Source organism: Eretmochelys imbricata, chromosome 17 (genome assembly GCF_965152235.1).
Source record: "Eretmochelys imbricata isolate rEreImb1 chromosome 17, rEreImb1.hap1, whole genome shotgun sequence".
In the NCBI taxonomy this organism is placed as follows: Eukaryota; Metazoa; Chordata; order Testudines; family Cheloniidae; genus Eretmochelys; species Eretmochelys imbricata.
The window spans coordinates 6,183,977-6,200,652 of record NC_135588.1 but is presented as its reverse complement, the minus strand read 5'-3'; the positions used below and the strand labels follow the sequence as shown (position 1 = coordinate 6,200,652).

The 16,676-nt window shown below is 40.2% G+C and overlaps 1 protein-coding gene across 8 annotated transcripts in view; it reads left to right on the top strand.

Annotated features, from left to right (window-relative positions):
- The window catches only part of BCAS3 (BCAS3 microtubule associated cell migration factor), a 499,958-nt gene that overhangs the window by 434,716 nt on the left and 48,566 nt on the right, over positions 1-16,676 (top strand). The window contains exon 24 of one of the 8 annotated variants that reach the window (XM_077836613.1): positions 3,728-3,811. The exons of the other annotated variants lie outside the window; for them this stretch is intronic. Coding sequence (XP_077692739.1) covers positions 3,728-3,774 — 47 coding nt within the window. The 3' untranslated portion in view covers positions 3,775-3,811. Of the gene's footprint in view, positions 1-3,727; positions 3,812-16,676 lie in introns of those variants that run through there. 8 annotated transcript variants of the gene reach the window in all.

Below are 16,676 nucleotides of genomic sequence, written 5' to 3'. Positions count from 1 at the left end.
GTCTCAGAGACATTGATGTCAATGGGAGTGAGGCAGAATTTGGCCTTGTTCAAAGATGCATTAGCTACAAGTTCAGGCTCCCTTCAGTATCTCAATATTTGTTTTTCATATAGGGTTGTATTCATATCCCACTGAAGTCAATGGGAGTCTTTCAATGAGAATTATGTCTATCCCTTAAAAATAATGTTACACCAATAAATACGGAAACACCTGACTAGCATCACCAAATGCTAGGCTAAAAGCTTTTATTTTGGATTATGAGAAGGATTTAGTGGCCATGTACTGTAGATCCAGAATAAAGAGTGTAAGAGGCTTCGTGGTACAAACTAAAAGAGTTAGAAAAAACAACACAAATTAAATAAATATTCAGCGTTCCCTTTGATGCACAAAGAAAGGGCAGACACAAGGCGACAAAGACGAGAGCCCTTCAGCAGTGTCAGTGTGACCTAATGACTTACGGTTGGGGGTAGTGATTCATTCACTCCTGGGTTCTACTCCTGGCTCGGCCACTAACTCGCTGTGTCTATGTCTACACTGGAGCTGGAGGTGTCATTTCCAGTTCGGGTAAACATGCACGTTAACAAGAGCTGTGGTGATGCAAGCAGGGGGAAGGAGCTAGCTGCCCAAGTATATACCTTCAATTCAGACAGAATTGTACTTGGGGTGACTAGCCCATCCGCTGCGGCTACACTTATATTTTCAGAGCAAGCACAGCCATATCTACCTGAGCTGGAAATTACATCTTCAGCTCCATTGCAAACATACCTTGTATGGCTTCAGGAAAATCAAGGCCCACAGAGGTTAAGTTTCTTGCCCAAAGTCAAGCAGCAAGTCTGCAGCAGAGCCAGGAAGAGAACCCCAATCTCCTGGCTCCCAGTCTTGTGCCTTAACCATAACACCATTACATCTCTTTCAGGAGGAGAAGAAACATAGATATGCTTTTTTTATTTAAAATATATTATTGATTTGTTCTTCTATATTTTTATCTTACACCTTTTTTATTTGTATAGGATACAGGCTGAAGGGTGGAATTAAGGGCTCTTTTCAGCTGGGGATGTAAGGGACCCGATTCATGCCTCATTAGGCCCTGGTAGCAGGACTGCTGTAGTATACGAATAGCAATGTATGCCAAGATGCCTTCAAACATCACATTCCCATTGGCTGAGTTGTGTTTGTACTGTGGAACAAAACAACAGGGAGCCATAGAGGGAGAGCCCCCATCTCTGGTTTGAGGCTCATTGGCAGGGCAGTGTAGAGGAACCATGAATTGCTGCTTCCAACTCGAACCTGTGTTATGGGTAGAAACCTTCGTACTTGAGGGCTGCCAGTCCAGTTCCTATCCCCAGCACTGAAGTCAGCCCTCAGACACACATGCTTTTAAAACAGTGAAATGCTTTGATGACAGCTTAAAACACTCTAGTGTCAGCCCTGTTAAAGAATGCCTTGTAATCTCTTTACGTGGTCACTGGTATTTACCTATTAGAACCTCGACGTCTCACTGACAACATGATACATTTGTTACTGTAACAAGATGAGAACGACTTCTTACCTTTAATTTTAAATTGGAAAGAAAGAGCCAAGCCACTTGCATTGTGCGATGATACTAGAACTGGGTGAAAAATAGAACAAAAATTCTGCAAAATAAAAAGGTCCAGGACTTTATTTCCATTTTTGGTCAAACTGTTGAATGTTCCAAAATACTTCAACTAGCCCTAAGTGAAACCTTCCATTGAAAAGAATCCACTGATTTGTATCTGTAGTATCAAAAAATAAACCCTAGGGATCCATGTTTCATTTTGCAAATAATATGTTCAGATCCTTTTATGACTTTTTCCCATTCATGTTAGGCAGCAAGAAAGTAAAATGGTGAAAAGCAAGTTATTAGAAATATTGGGCCAGATCCTCAGCTGGCACAGATCAACTTAGCTCCAGTGAAGTCAATGGAGCTATGTCCGTTTACATCAGCTGAGGATCTGGACCACTGGCCCTAATTCAGCGGAGTATGAAGCATGTTAGCATTCTTTGCTGAATAGGAATGGATTTAAGCATGTGCTTCAAGTTAACCACTTGCTTAAGTGCTTTGCTGAATCTGAATCATAGTTACACGGATGGTGATTCTCCATTCACAACAGGGGTTCAGGTCCGCTCACTGCTTATAGCAGTGGTTTTCAAACTGCGGGTCGCGACCCAGTACTGGGTTGCAGAATGGAAGTCACTGGGTCGCGGCAGCTCCTGTCAGCACCACCGACTGGGCCGTTAGTTCCTATCTGTTCTGACACCGTGCTGCACCCCGGAAATGGCCAGCAGCAGGTCCGGCTCCTGGGGAGGGGCATGGGGCTCTGCACGCTGCCCCTGCCCTGAGCACTGGCTCTGCACTCCCATTGGCTGGTTCCTGGCCAATAGGAGCAGGGGGAGGGGGTGTCTGCAGATGAGAACCACATGGAGCCACTTGCGCACCTCCGCCTAGGAGCCGGACCTGCTGCTGGCCGCTTCCGGGGTGCAGTGCGATCCACGGTTCCACGACAGGCAGGAAGACTGCCTTAGCACCCCCACTGTGCCGCGGACCGGGAGCCGCCCGAGGTTAGCCTGCACCCCAACCCCTTGCCCAAGCCCTGAGCCACCCACCCACCCCAAACCCCTCATCCCCAGCTCCGTTGGGTCATGGGCATCAATAGTTTTCTTCAACTGGGTTGCCAGAAAAAAAGTTTGAAAACCACTGGCTTATAGCATCTCTGCAATATAATGGAAGGCATCAAGATGTCAGGGAAAACAGGAATAGTTCACTGCATCCAGAAATTTAGTCTACCAGGATTTCACTCTATATAGCAATGAGATCAAATGCATTGCTAACCTATTTATTTTAAATATCACTTGAATATTAGTAATGATGGCTATGAAGTAAACAGACTGATCTTTAAAGAGCATGGTGCCTGGTGAATGTCTGACCTAGTATTTAATGAGCCCAGGAAGGCTCTTTATCTGACTGCATTCAGTCTGTTGACTGTGCTTTTCCCCTATTGTTGTGACTGGATGAATCTTATGGCTGATCAGTTTAAAAATAATTAAGTGAACATTTGCAGAAACATGGAATATTAGAACTGCATGTAGTACATGTTAGATGAAAAAACTGAGCTCTGTTCCACATATGATCGAGCCATCTCTAAGATTGAATTGTCCTCAGAAACAAATGGGTGCAAATATCATTTTTAAAATGTATTTTGAAAGCTACTGTAATTGAAATGCTTGATAACAAGCCTGTAAGGAAGCCTTCCCATAGATGGGTGTTTGTTGCTCAGTGGGGAGGCAGCATGATCTTTTCTAGTGGCTACAGCACATGATGGAGGCTCCTCAGTCTTCTCTTCCACTCGTTGGTTGGCCTGAGGCAAGGCACCAACCTCTCTGCCTTACTTTCACTATCTGTGCAAAGGAGGATGCCTGTACTCACTTCACATTCTTTGGATTAACGGTAGTATATAAATACAACATAGTTTTAATAGTTGTATTCCATTAGCAGTTTCCTGAACTAGATGTTCACTTTTCTACTATGTTGAATATAAGATGTTGCCTTTATTTCTGGTGTTCCTTCATAGATAAGCAAAAGCTGAAAGAGGAAAAACTTTTTAAACAGAAACAAAAAATCATATGTGCATTCAAAGTCCATTAATCATTGCTTATCTAGAAGTTAAGATTTGATAGATATTTTCATTTTCTTTCTTTTCTTTTTTAGCAGCAGGACAACACACCATGGTATCACAGGAGCAGTTTAGATGCTAGCATGTCGACCATAGTGTTGAAGACATTGTCTGTAAAGTCTCATATTAGTTGAACAGCATGTCTTTGTACTAAATATCCTATGTATTGATGCAACCATTTGACAGTGTTTGGATGAGACCAAAAGGACTGCAAAGCACAGAAAAGCAGTTCTGTCTCGCCAAAACCAGGAAGACAGTGGAATTCTGATATGAAAACGGACATTGTTGGATGCTTGTATTAATTTATTATTAAGCACTCCTAGATGTCTTCTATTTTTTCAGTTACAGAATGCCTTTAATGAAGATACTAGTTAAAGCACAGAAGGCCAAGGGACTGGTGATGGCCAAAGTGATGATGGAAGTTGTTACCATCTGCTGGCCTGTAGAAACTGTAGTTGGTGTTCCAGTCCAGTCCTTTGTGGACAGGGGGCGACATTACAATTCGCAGTAATTGGCATTCTAGTTGGCAGTCTCAACAGAGAGGCTATGGAGAAGCAACTGTGAGGTCTGCTGCTTGATAGATTGATTGGTGTTCCATTTGATGTTGCTGTGCCTTGTCTTAAGCAGAGAGAGAGTAGGGAAGATGAAGAGACGGGAGTGGATCTGTGGGGAGGAAGGCAAGATTAAGGTCATAGGGTCCCTCAAGAATAATTTTGCTGGGGTATTTGTTATAACTTCACAAAGCAGGGCTTGTTCACTAATTAGTACAAAAACATAACTAAAAAATCAACCACATGTTTCTAGAAGTGCAGTTGCGCTAGATACCTGCATTTCACAAGCCTGCAGTCTCATGCTTCCAAATGCCCTTGAAGTGTGCAGATATCCATTCGAACCTTCCATATCTTGTTTCTTACTTTCCAATATATGCACCCAATGTTGTCTTTCTTCATTGTAGAGTGTCACTGCACAAACACTTTGCGTGAAATCAAAAGGTCTGCAAGACAAAGCCAAGTGATTCTATCTTACCAAGCCTTGTATATGAAATGCATAAATAATATGCATATTAAACACTTTAGGGTGTTTTGCATTTTTCATTTTAAAAAACTTTTATTTAGAGAAATATAATAATATATGGTGCTATTCCCTCCCCAGCAGTCACAAAGATAGGATTATGGGACAAAGGTATTATCATCATGTTCTTCAGTGTTGGAACACAGGAATATTTCCAGTCAGGGTCATTACATTGGGCTCATTTCCTGAATATCTGCAGTTCATGTTCCTTAGAATTAAATTAAAGAGACATTCTTAGGTTAGAGATGACCAGTTTTTAGATTTTTTTAGTCTAAAGAACTAGAAAACAGTATTGTAACACTTCATGAAATTTTTCCTGTCTCTCACTTAAAATGAATTCAGTGAAAACAAGCTTATTTGCTGGATTGAAACACTCCCCTGGAATGTGTGGAGCCCGAACATTGCAGCTTTGTACTACACTTTGAGGAAATGAATCAGACTAGAAACACTAGTGAAACTGATTAGTCTATTTTAGTTGTCCAAACTGTGAATGAACTACTAAAATTAAGAGCAAATTGTAAAAAGTATATTTGATTTTTTAATAACTGAAAGTGACTCATGATTTAAAAAAATATATTTTTAATCTGACCATATCCCTAAATTTGAAATAAAGAGATGTCTCCTGCATCCTTATAGAATTAATTTTTGATGTAAGAATCAGGTGGAGAAGTTGTCTCATTTTCATAAATTCCCCCCTGCTCCTTTTCCTTATTGGGAGCCATAAAAATAGTGAAAAAACAAACGCTTTGCTTCCTGGCTGACTTCTTTTAAAAATTGTTTAGCCACATGCCCAAGCCTGTTCTTTAAAATCATTGACTAGAATAGACCCCTAAGGTATCTATCAATGTGAGTTACTTTGTCACTTGGATTTCTTTTAGTAGTAATTATTCGACCAATGTAAATAAGATTGTCTCAGTAAGAGGTGTTTGTTTATGTATGATGATTATTAGTGTCGTTTCTTGTTTGGTTAACCTCTTCCGTGCTAAAGCTGTTCGCAGCAATCTCCTGTCCTGCAGGGATTTTATGATTTGAGAACTTATGATATTGCATTTCAAAACATAAAACATGCATTTCCTTGGGGTTACCATAGGCATCTAATGGTTAACTTAAGCACACTCTGGAGTTTTCCTACTTAATAAGGTTTTGTTGGTATCTATTCATATTATGACAGAATTCACCTCAGAGCATAAACAAATCCAAATATGTAATCACGTGAAATGCATCTAGACTCCTTTTAAACCTTTGGTTATACTATTTAGATCATATCAGTGCTCAGATACCAAGGTGACAGGCGTCTTATAAATACCTATAATACAGCACATACTCTCCCAGCAGCAGAAAAATAAACTGTGAGATGCTGGAATCAACATGACGAAACCTTTCCTAAAGTACCAGGAGTAACATTATATTTGAATCTTCAACCATTATACAGCAATTTGAGGCCTGTGAGCCAAATGTACATTTCATAATTGGAACAAAGATGACAGTACATAGATACAAACATAACTTCAGAAAAGCTAAATGATGCCCTAGAAGAACAGTCTTGTGGTTAAGGAACTGGGTGAGGCTGCAGGAGATGTAGGTTTTAATCCTAGCTCAGCCGCAAGCTTCTTGGGTGATTTGGGGTGTGTAACTTAACCTCCATGTGTTTCAGTTTTTTCATTTGTAAAGAGATAACACTACTACCTCACAGGCATGCTTTGAGGATAAATCCATTGTTGGTGGTGAGGTGTATACTCAGATATTATGTTGGTGAGCCCCGTAATAAGCCCAAAAGTGCAACTCTGCCAAATGGGTGTGTTTTCTAAAGAGTCAGAATTGCAGTCTTGGACATGTATAGTTTTGTCCCTCTCTCTCCAAACATTTGTAAAAATGAACACGCTTCTGCCTCACACAGTATGTCAGACAGAGAGAGCCCATGTGGACTTTATCTTGCTTGAAATATGTTAAAAACAAACAATGAAAAAAATCTATAGTATATGAAGCCATCCTGGTTTTGTCTGCTGCCTTTATAGAGCTGTCTGAGTAATTTATTGGACTTAGACTGGTGCTTTCCCAGTTGCATCCTCTCCAGCCAGCCAGATAGTTGTTGTTTACTTTCATGAGTTAGCATTGTCCTTTCCCCATGCTGCTGCCTTCAGGTGGACAGTACAATGTTTCCTTAGGATTCTGTGGAAGAGTGGCTTATTTCAAAGCACCCATCCAGAAAGAGACATTTCTCCGTGAACTGCAGTAAGCTGGCTGGTCCTATGGAAGTGGATCTACTCCTGGTTTCCAGTTAAGTAACTGCTGTAGGGATGTTATGTGGTCACTAGTGGGAGGCAAGGTGGTCAGTCCAATTGGGAATGGAAGGAAGGCAGTCTCTGTGATGATATAAGTGTGGAGAATTGTTCATTAATCAGTCTCACTATTAAGATCTGATCCATGCGGCGAACCCTGCTAAGGTACAGCACAGACGGTAAGCATGCAGGCTCTCCTGTTTCAGGCAGGAGAGAGAGCATATTCTTCTTTGGTTTAGGAGGAAGCATTTTTATGTCATTATACCCTTCAGTCATTGCCACACTTTTCTCTCTTTCTCTCTTTCAACTTCAAGCAGGTCCGCGCATTCAGATATGAAGCTGGAAATTAAACACATTTGGATGTCCAAAAATGATAACAGACTTTTATTTGCTGTTTTTGGTATACAACAAAAGCTTTGTACCTTGCTAATTGAACATGTGGACTCTCAGTTACATGTTTCCTTAGCGAACTCTACTTTTCCATGTGCCATCATATGATTCCAATATTTGATCTGTCAGCTCAAGCATGTGTTTGTTGTAATCTAGTACACGTGTAGGCTTGTTTTTGTGTGTGTCCTGACCTCCAGTGAGAACTGCAGTTATGCTTCCATTATGGATAGTGGTGAGGAGTTACACATCCTTTTCATCAGTGTTTTTAGCCAGTGGCAGTTCCTCACAGGGCAGGTCACTGATTTTGCCAAGCATCGGGAAGGTCATTGTTTAGGGTAGCTGGTTCTGTTTGCATTATGGTACAAGATGCTTTTTTTTTCAGTAAAATAGAGAGTCCTAGGTATAAAAGAATACATACCACAAATAGAAAATGTCCAGATAAATGAAATCTGTAGCCTCACCAGGAGAAGCTTAGGCCCACTGTTTTCTAATTTTGAACTAACTTCCCTTAAGTTTCAGTCCTCTCCAATATAGTTGCTAGTCCTCTCAAATATACAGACTATGCACAAGACAAACCTTGCAAGGTACGGTTATATACCAGGATCGCTTCAACCATCACTGAAATGCAGCCTTCTCTAGTGCAGGAGGCAGCAGATTCAAAGGGTGCACAGCAACATTGATACACAACAGACAGTGAAAAATGCTCTCTCGAGCTGAGACAATTGAGACATTTTAGGTTGACAAGTCAGAAACACCCGGTGGGTGCTTGACCCCCACAGTACACACATCCTGTGGGAATATGCTATTTAAAATACTACCCCTCTTGATCAGCATGAAAGACTCAGCAGCAGAATTGTGCATGCCTGTGGAATTCACTTAGTTATTTAAAACTACAGTTCTAATTATTCCCATGCTTCATCATGATTCGATTAGCTGAAAACATGTAGGGAGCTATCAAAGTGAGGTACAGTTCATAGCTAAGAAACAAGTGTCAATGGAAAATAACTAGGGTCCATACTGGTGTCAACTGCCGCATTGAACTATTACTTGTGGTTGAGTGTTGTTGGAAGCGATCCAATGGCAAAGGAGTTTTGATCACAGAAAGACTTATCACTTGCTCAGTCTCAAAAGACCTGATTAGTGGAGTGATAGTAAGCACCATTTTATAGTGTTCTCCTGGGCATGTGACAACATGAAGGCGCAAAAGGGCTAAACTACTGCATTATCTCACACTCACTTCCACTGTCCGTTCCTGTGTACCAATAACGCTTCCCAGCTATGGTGATTGTCCTTTTTGCAGTAAATATTGGAACAAATTCATTATACGTTGCTTATATTTATCATCAAAGTATTTATTTACAATTATTATTGTTATTTTATTTTGCAAGAAGGGTGATGGTTCCTTTCTGACTAACAGTGAGGTGGTGAGATCAAGAAGCCATGTGCAATACGGCACAGCTGGTGACTTTTCTGTGTCACTGTTACCACACAGTTGTATGACTGCAGTAAAATTACTAATTTTCATACCTGCGGGAAGTGCTGAGGCTAATTATCTCTGTGAATACACAGTTGTCTTTTACGTGGTTGAAAAATAAAAATACTATCCTTCATGTGTCTATTCTGTACCTTTCTTGACGTGCAGTTCAGGGCAGTTTTGTCTGTCTGTGGGCCCCCATCTCTTCCTCCTGAGCATCATATGCAGCCCCTCTTACAATTTTCAACAATGTGGGATTGCATTTTAAGCCCTTCCTAACCAACGGAGGAATGATCTCCAATGTTGGAATTGTTTTAACAAAATGCATTTAAAATTATTATTCATAAATGCACATCTTATGGCTTCATTGGTTTCACTTCTTTCTTTTACAGTCCTATAAATTGCATGCAGAACTCAGAGGCCTTATTTCTCAAATAAATGTTTTGCAGCCGCCATAAATTATCTTTCTTGCATTCATAATGAAAAAAAATTCAACCGTTTGATGTTTTATATCCTCTTCCCTAAAATGTAAAATATGGTAGTTGGAGCCAGATTTTATCTCATTTGAAAATAAAAGAAGGTTCGTTTCCTACTAATTTTTCTCAGAGTCCTATGTTTAGAATTGTCGTGAAATGCTGCCCCAGCTGCTAACTAACCGCGGTATTATAATAAATGTTGCATTATCTGAGCATTTGTATTTGAATTATAACAGTTTTAATGGTTATCATCATAAAATGAGTTAACATAACCTGAGGCGTTTTCTTTAATGTGAGTTATTTTTCATCTCTTTCCACACACCCTAAGTCCCTGCCTTTAAACGTTGCGCTGTTGAACTTTGTGTGTGTTAAACCTACACGGGTCCTGCCCCGGCATTGCTGTCCTGGAAACAGGCCTTGCTAAACTCCCAGCTCACTGGTTTGCAAAGCAAACTTCAGCCTTGTACTATTTACCTTGGCAAATGCCCGACCAGATTGATGATCTGTAAAGTGGATTTGTTATTTGGCTGTTTTCTTTGGCAGCTCTTAAAAGCAGTTTGCTGATTACAGTCCCAGATGTCATTGCATACATTACTGTTCACTATAAGTTTCTTTTAAAGTTTTAATTTCAACTACAAATACCATTAAGCTTTTTGCACCTCTCTGTCTTTAACTCATGGATATTGACTATCGAGAGCAGACAGCCTTGATTTCTTTATATTTCCCTAATATTATCTTTGTCGGCCTCCTCCAGCATCTCCGTAGTACTAGCAGCCAGAAGGAAAAATACAGGCTTTCCAACGAGTTCCATTCTGTATCTTCCTAAGGCACCAGCCCTTTGAAATCAGTGACATACTGGCTCGCTTTTCTAATAGCAGGTAACCTTGAAACTTGACTTACTGTCTTTGTAAGTTCTTGTGTTTAAACGGCCAAATATCTAAAGCCGTGGTGCTGAGAAAATTAGCAGCATCATTAAGTGAGGCCAGCATTATTCAATATTCCTATCTGTTACTACCATAGAGAGAGAGAGAGAGAGAGATACCGTGTCTTCAAAGCTAACTTTTTGTGTGTTATATATAGTATCCCTAGGCTATTAACTTGTGTACTAAGAGTTTTCAAACCTTAGAAGCAGTTTAGTAAATTGACAAGATACAGACCCAGAATTCAGTTTGTTTCTAGCTAAGAGCTTTGGCTGTGATGGTTCCAAATACCTCCCTGCCCTCCTATCGGAAATTCTCCTTTTTACAAGCCTGTATGTTCTGCCCCTGGGGGTGTCAACATTGCTGTGGTTTTCTCTCCAGCAGTACACTGACAATGCTACCTGGGCCACTTAGTGGCTCCCTTCTTTGTTCTAGCTTCCCACAAGACGCCAGGCTTTGTATGCAGAAGGATTAAAGGCGAGGAATACCTGTATGTTTTATCTCCCTGGTGCCTCAGTGTAGTTTTCCCTCTTGATGTACAATGAAAGACATAAAAAGCTTTGCTTTCTGTTTGTTATTTACCTAGCTCTGCAAGCATTACAGGAACTGCTTCTAAAAGAAACAAAATGGAACAAGCCTCCGTGCAGTGCTGAATATGTTCCATGGTGTGATTTGGACAAGTGGTTCTTTAGTGCTGGATTCGAACAGTTAAACCTTTGTTGGTGGACAAGAGCAGCTTTTTGGGGGTTGGGGGGTGGAGGTACTTTCAGCTTTGAAATATTGAAGTTGAAGAAGCTAATTCACTTTAAGTAAGTTTACTTTCTGAGGGGAAGATGTCATTGTAGTATTTTTGGCCACTGCTCCAAAATTCCTCTAACCCTGTTCTATAATAAGCGAATTGAGCAGATTAAAGATACATTACGCTGCCAAATGGTTTTTCTGAACTGTTCAAAACTACCCAGGGTGACATTTTTTTTTTCCTGTTGAAAAGGTTGTGTGGGCTTTGTGAGCTGCTAGGCTACTTTTAGCACTTCCTGTTTTATTGTGTTTGAAGTATCTTTGTGGTGACCTGTTGGGGTAGGATTCTTCCATATGGAAATGTTTCTTCAACTTTTTAATCATTTCTTTTAAAAAAAAAAAAAAAAAAAAAGATTTTCAATCCGATTTGCAGATGTCTCTGGTTTTGTTTGCAGAGAGCTACTCCAACTGACTATGGTATTCCAGAAATATTAGTCACGAAGAAATGGTCAGATAAAGTTTCAAAGAGTGTGTCCACATATTTGTACTTTTAATTGTGTCTGATACAGTTAAAGTGGTGTTCACTAGAGGTCCATTCACTGTTCGTATGTTTAATGTTTTTCATTTCCAGGCCAGGAGAAGAAGTTCCTTTCACTAAGTACATTTGAAGTCTTGGGATGAAATCCTGGCTCCATTTAAGTCAATGGCTAAACTCCTGTTGATTTCACTGAAGCCTGTATTTTTATGGTTTGGGCCAAACTCATCTCTGGTGTAGCTTCACTGAAGTCAGTGAAATTAGAATAAGGACCAGTTTTGCCCTTTGTCTTCCTGGAGAAATTTTTTTCGGTATTTACATTTGAAGGACTAATGAGATGCGTGTTTATTTTAAAATCCAAAGAACCAAATTCTGCATTCATTTAAACCAGTGTATATCTTCATTACAGTTACCTTGGATTTACAGTGTTGTAACTGACAGCAGAATTTGGAACACAGTATTCACATTATAGCTACATCCTGTTCCCTATTAGTTTTGACATCAACATCTGAATTTCAGATTTCTTCTTGTTTGGGTTTAATTACTCAATCGGTATATTCAAGAGACAGCTTGGGACCTCTTTGCAATAGTTTACCCTTGCTTAGGTTGCAAGGCCAAAAGTTGGCATCTGCATTAACAGCCCTGAACCAGCACATATATTTTGGTTGGTGGAATACAGTGTGTGTCATTATGCAAACAGCTGGTGTTGTCTATCAGACGTGTCCAAGACTTTCCCCCGATCATATCCTCCACATTTTAACCATAAGAAAACTGTCTTTGACAGTATTTTTGAGCCCACATGTGAATACCACATGTTGAGGTTTCATGTCTACAGTTTCACTCCTAATTAAGTGTGGATATAAGTACTGGGTACCTTGTTGCTCTTAGCAACTCGCCACAAACATCTAGTTTCCACTTCCTTTGTCCTGAATCAGTTATTTATATGAGAGTGGTAGGTGGACTTGGTTGTTTTAAGTCTGTGGGATTATCATATTTCTGTATGCCACATTTGGTCTAAAGTCCTTGAGAAATTTGCTCTATCAGCTATTGCTAGAATGTTATGGGTAAAATTCCCTCCTGTCCAGAGGTCTAGCCCAAGGCCTGTTCACAACTAAAGTGCTATTTAAGCCATCAAAATGAAACTTAAGTGGTATGTAGGCTCTGTGCTGGCTCTCTGCTCTGCACAGAGGTGAATATCACCATTTGTGAAGAGTGGCATTTCCAGTTTGGTTTTGCCCATTGTAAGGCACATTTCTAATACATGTGTGTTAATGCTTTTAAAAGCAGCTCTGAGTAACTTTCTTTTGGAGATTTGTTAAAGCACCATGACCTTTAGCACAGTGCCCCAGTAAGACATAGGGTGACAGTTCTGAAGTTTCTTACTGAGGGCAGAAAACTATAACAGGCCTTGAGGAAGTGTGAGAATGAGACGTGTGACTTCTGTAAGTGAAAAGGCAATGGACCATAATTCATGTCCAGGGAAGTGGCCATGCCTTAATGATCTGAGAAGCCATCAGTAATCCCTGACCGTTCACTCAGATGGGGGAGTTGACGCAGCTTTAGTGGAGTCATCTCCTGTTATTCCCCTGCTCTTGCCTGCTTGGAAGAAACACATGGACTTGTGGTTAAAGATGGATATGGTGAAGAAACAGTCCTCTGGAGAGAGGACCTGAAAGAGGACCAAATGTTGAGACTGACCACACTTGACCAGAATTGGACAGTGCATTTGGGGTGCAAGATCTGTGATCCCCCGATTTTGCTAGGAAGATCTCTAGGGAGGTCCTATGAGGCATCCCCAACTAGAATTGCAACCTTAAAAGATGGGGTACGTGAGGAATAAGTGTGTTCCTCCCTGGGTCCCCATGATGACCACTCCTAGACAGCGGACACTCCTACCTTTCATGGGCTAGTTTCAAGGAAAGAGGTGACAAAGACCAGCCAGCTTTCCAGAGGGTGATGCCCTCTAGCATGAGGTACTGAGCCAGAAGACATCGCATGGGTTACCCAGACTGCAGTGCTCGAATGATTCTGAAGATCCACGGACTAAGCAAGCCAAAGAGCAGATCCTGTTATCTTACATAGGTTTATCTTGTGAACTCTTTTGTAAGGTAGTTGTGGGAATGCTTGCAATTAACTAAATTAATGTTCCTAACCCATGAGGAAGGGAGGCAAGTGCTGGGAAGGGACTTAGCAACTGAAATTATAAGTAAATCTGACCCCAGATCACACGGTATCACTCTGGGTCTGTAAATGTGCTAGCATAAAGCATGCTGCCTGAAAGGGAAAACATGAGCTGCTAATCCCACTGCATTGAAGGTAAAGGGGTTAGCTGACAAGGAAGAAACTGAGCAAGTCATCCAAGTAGTGGTTCTCTAAAGCAAGGGCTAGGAAGGGAGCTACTTCTCCCTTTAAGAGTCCAAGGGTAATGTGTGTAGAAGGATTCATTTTGTATCCTGTTGGTTTCATGATTTGGTTATTGATTGTGTTGAGGCAGTGTTTTGATCAATTGTTGATCTCAGTCTATTTTCTTAAGTTATTGATTTAGGTTTATGCTACTGTTAATTACTTGGTCAATTCATCTAATTCCCATTATTACCTCCATTTCATTATAGCATTGTTTTAGGGAAGTATAATAAATTAGTTAGCTTTTATATTTGCTTGTCTATGTTTTCAATAAAAATTCATATATTGTACCTGCATTGGTTTCCAGTCATCAGCTGGCTATATGGTCCATAAAACCTACACAGGTGTATGAGGGCCATTGACATGCTTCTGAATTAAACCTCATTATTACTACACTATTTGTCGTTACTCATAAGTATTGGGACCATTTTTGTACATCTGCTCAAGCCTTTGATACTTTGACTCATATAAAAAATTAAAGACTTCCAGGCATGATGATTTGATAGTGGGCTTGTTTGAAAGACAGCTGGTGTTTTAGTTGATTCGGGGTGCTGGAACAATTTGTATAGTGGGGGTGCTGAGAGCCATTGAGCAAAACTGTAAACCCTGTATATAATGGAAATCACTTTAAGCCAGGGGGTGTGGTAGCACCCTCCACATCCTTAGTTCCAGCACCTGTGAGTTAATGGGCACAAAATAGGTATTGTATGGATGGAGAAACTGAGGCAAAGAGGGTATGTCTACACTGTAAAAAAAAAAAAACTCTGTGGCAACGAGTCTCAAAGCCCAGGTCTACAGATTCAGACTTGTGGGGCTCATGCTATGGCACTAAAAATAGCAGTGTAGACATCCCTGCTTGGGCTCTGAGACCCACCCTCCTTTGCCAGGTTTCAGAGTCCGTGTGGGAATGTCTGCACTGCTATTTTTAATGCAGTAGCACAAGCCTGCAAGCTCAAGTCTGTAGGCCTGAGATCTAAGAGTCGCTGCCTTGGTTTTGGGGTTGGTTTTTTTCGGGGGCTTTTTGTTTTGTTTTTTTTTGCAGCGTAGACATGCCCAGAAGAGTGACTTACCTGAGCTGTCGCAGTGAGAAATAGAATGTGAGTTATTTTACTACATTCAATAATATTCAGAGGTAGCTTATGGGCAACAATTTTATCTTGAATGGTAATGGAATCATTTCAGTGTTGTTTGGATTGCGCTCAAGAGTGGTAGCCAGATATAACTTCTTCAGATATTTTTGTTGAATAATACTTTCCTTGATTCAGTTGACAAATGTAAATATTTAGATATGAGTTAAGATTCCCACCCGACCTTCAGAATTGAGAATGAATTATTATTCCTAGTGGACTTGTAGCTGTGTAACAAAACAGGGCTTTTGCCTGCCTCTTGGTTTGTGCTTCAGGATTCCCTGGGGGACAAGGTGTTTCTAGCTCAATGACAATTCTCTGCTTTAAATATTTCACAGAAACAAATTTGTAGCTCTCATCACTCATCTTTTATGGCTTCCTTATAAACAGAAAATGGATATTTTAAACAGCTTATGCCAAAACGGTGCCCAAACTAGAGCATTTCTCAATAACTTAGTCAATGTTTTTGTTGCAGAAGCACAATAGCCAATTCTCTGTGAGGACATCTAAGGTGCCAAGATGTTAATTCTTTAACCTGGGGTAATATGTTATTTTTCTGCTCAACTGAGCCTGAGATTTAATAGGTCTTAGACATTTTCATTTTCACTTCACCCTTTGAATGCAATTTAATTAATTCTTGCATAATTACGGGGCTGATAAGCAGCTTCCTTACAAAGAGTAATATTTGTGTGTTTCCAGTGTGCTTGCAGATGCTTTCCTAAGATCAGTTATGATACAGATCTCTGTAACAGCCTTACACAGGCTGAAAATGTGCTAAAGAAAACACTTACCATTGATATAGATACATCTTTCACAGATTCAGGATCTGTCCTTAAATATCCTTCACATACACCACTTCCTGTATTTTCCCTCTTGGTATCTTTTTTCCCACCTTTTGGAGGTTGCTGAAACATAAGCATGTAAGTATTCCCAATTCTTTTCAGAGCAAGAAGATCTGATCTGTAGTATCAAATCCTCACAATAACTTGCTCCTTATTTGGGATGCCATTGCCTGACAGCTCCACAATTAGCACTTCCTGGCACCTAATGGAAGGCTTTTTTATAAAGTATAAAAATGGTGGTGTGATCTGTTCCCAACCCCTGCTTCAAGTCATCAATGAACATGACCTGAGTAAGCAAAAAGGCTATCATTTTCCCCATTGCTTTGACATACCCTTTGAACTCTTTCTCCACATGTAAGAGCTTGTCTCCATGGGGACATCCAGAAAAGTTAATCCAAATTAACTAAAGGTGTGAAATTGAAGTGAATTAGCTAAACCGCATTCAACCACTGTGTGAACACCCTCATTCAGAATTAAAGTGGCATTAATTCGGTTTAGCTTAATTCACTTTGGAAGTGAATTAAACTAAACTGAATTATGGTCACTTCAATTCTGAAAAACAGCATTAACACATGGATTTAATGTGGTTTAACTATTCCACCTCAAATTCACACCTTTAGTTAATTCAGATTAATTTTCCTGGATGCCCCTGTCTAGACAAGCCTCACAAATATTCATAAACTTATTGTTTGTCATTATTATCAAATGTTGTAGTGGTCAGGCTAAGAG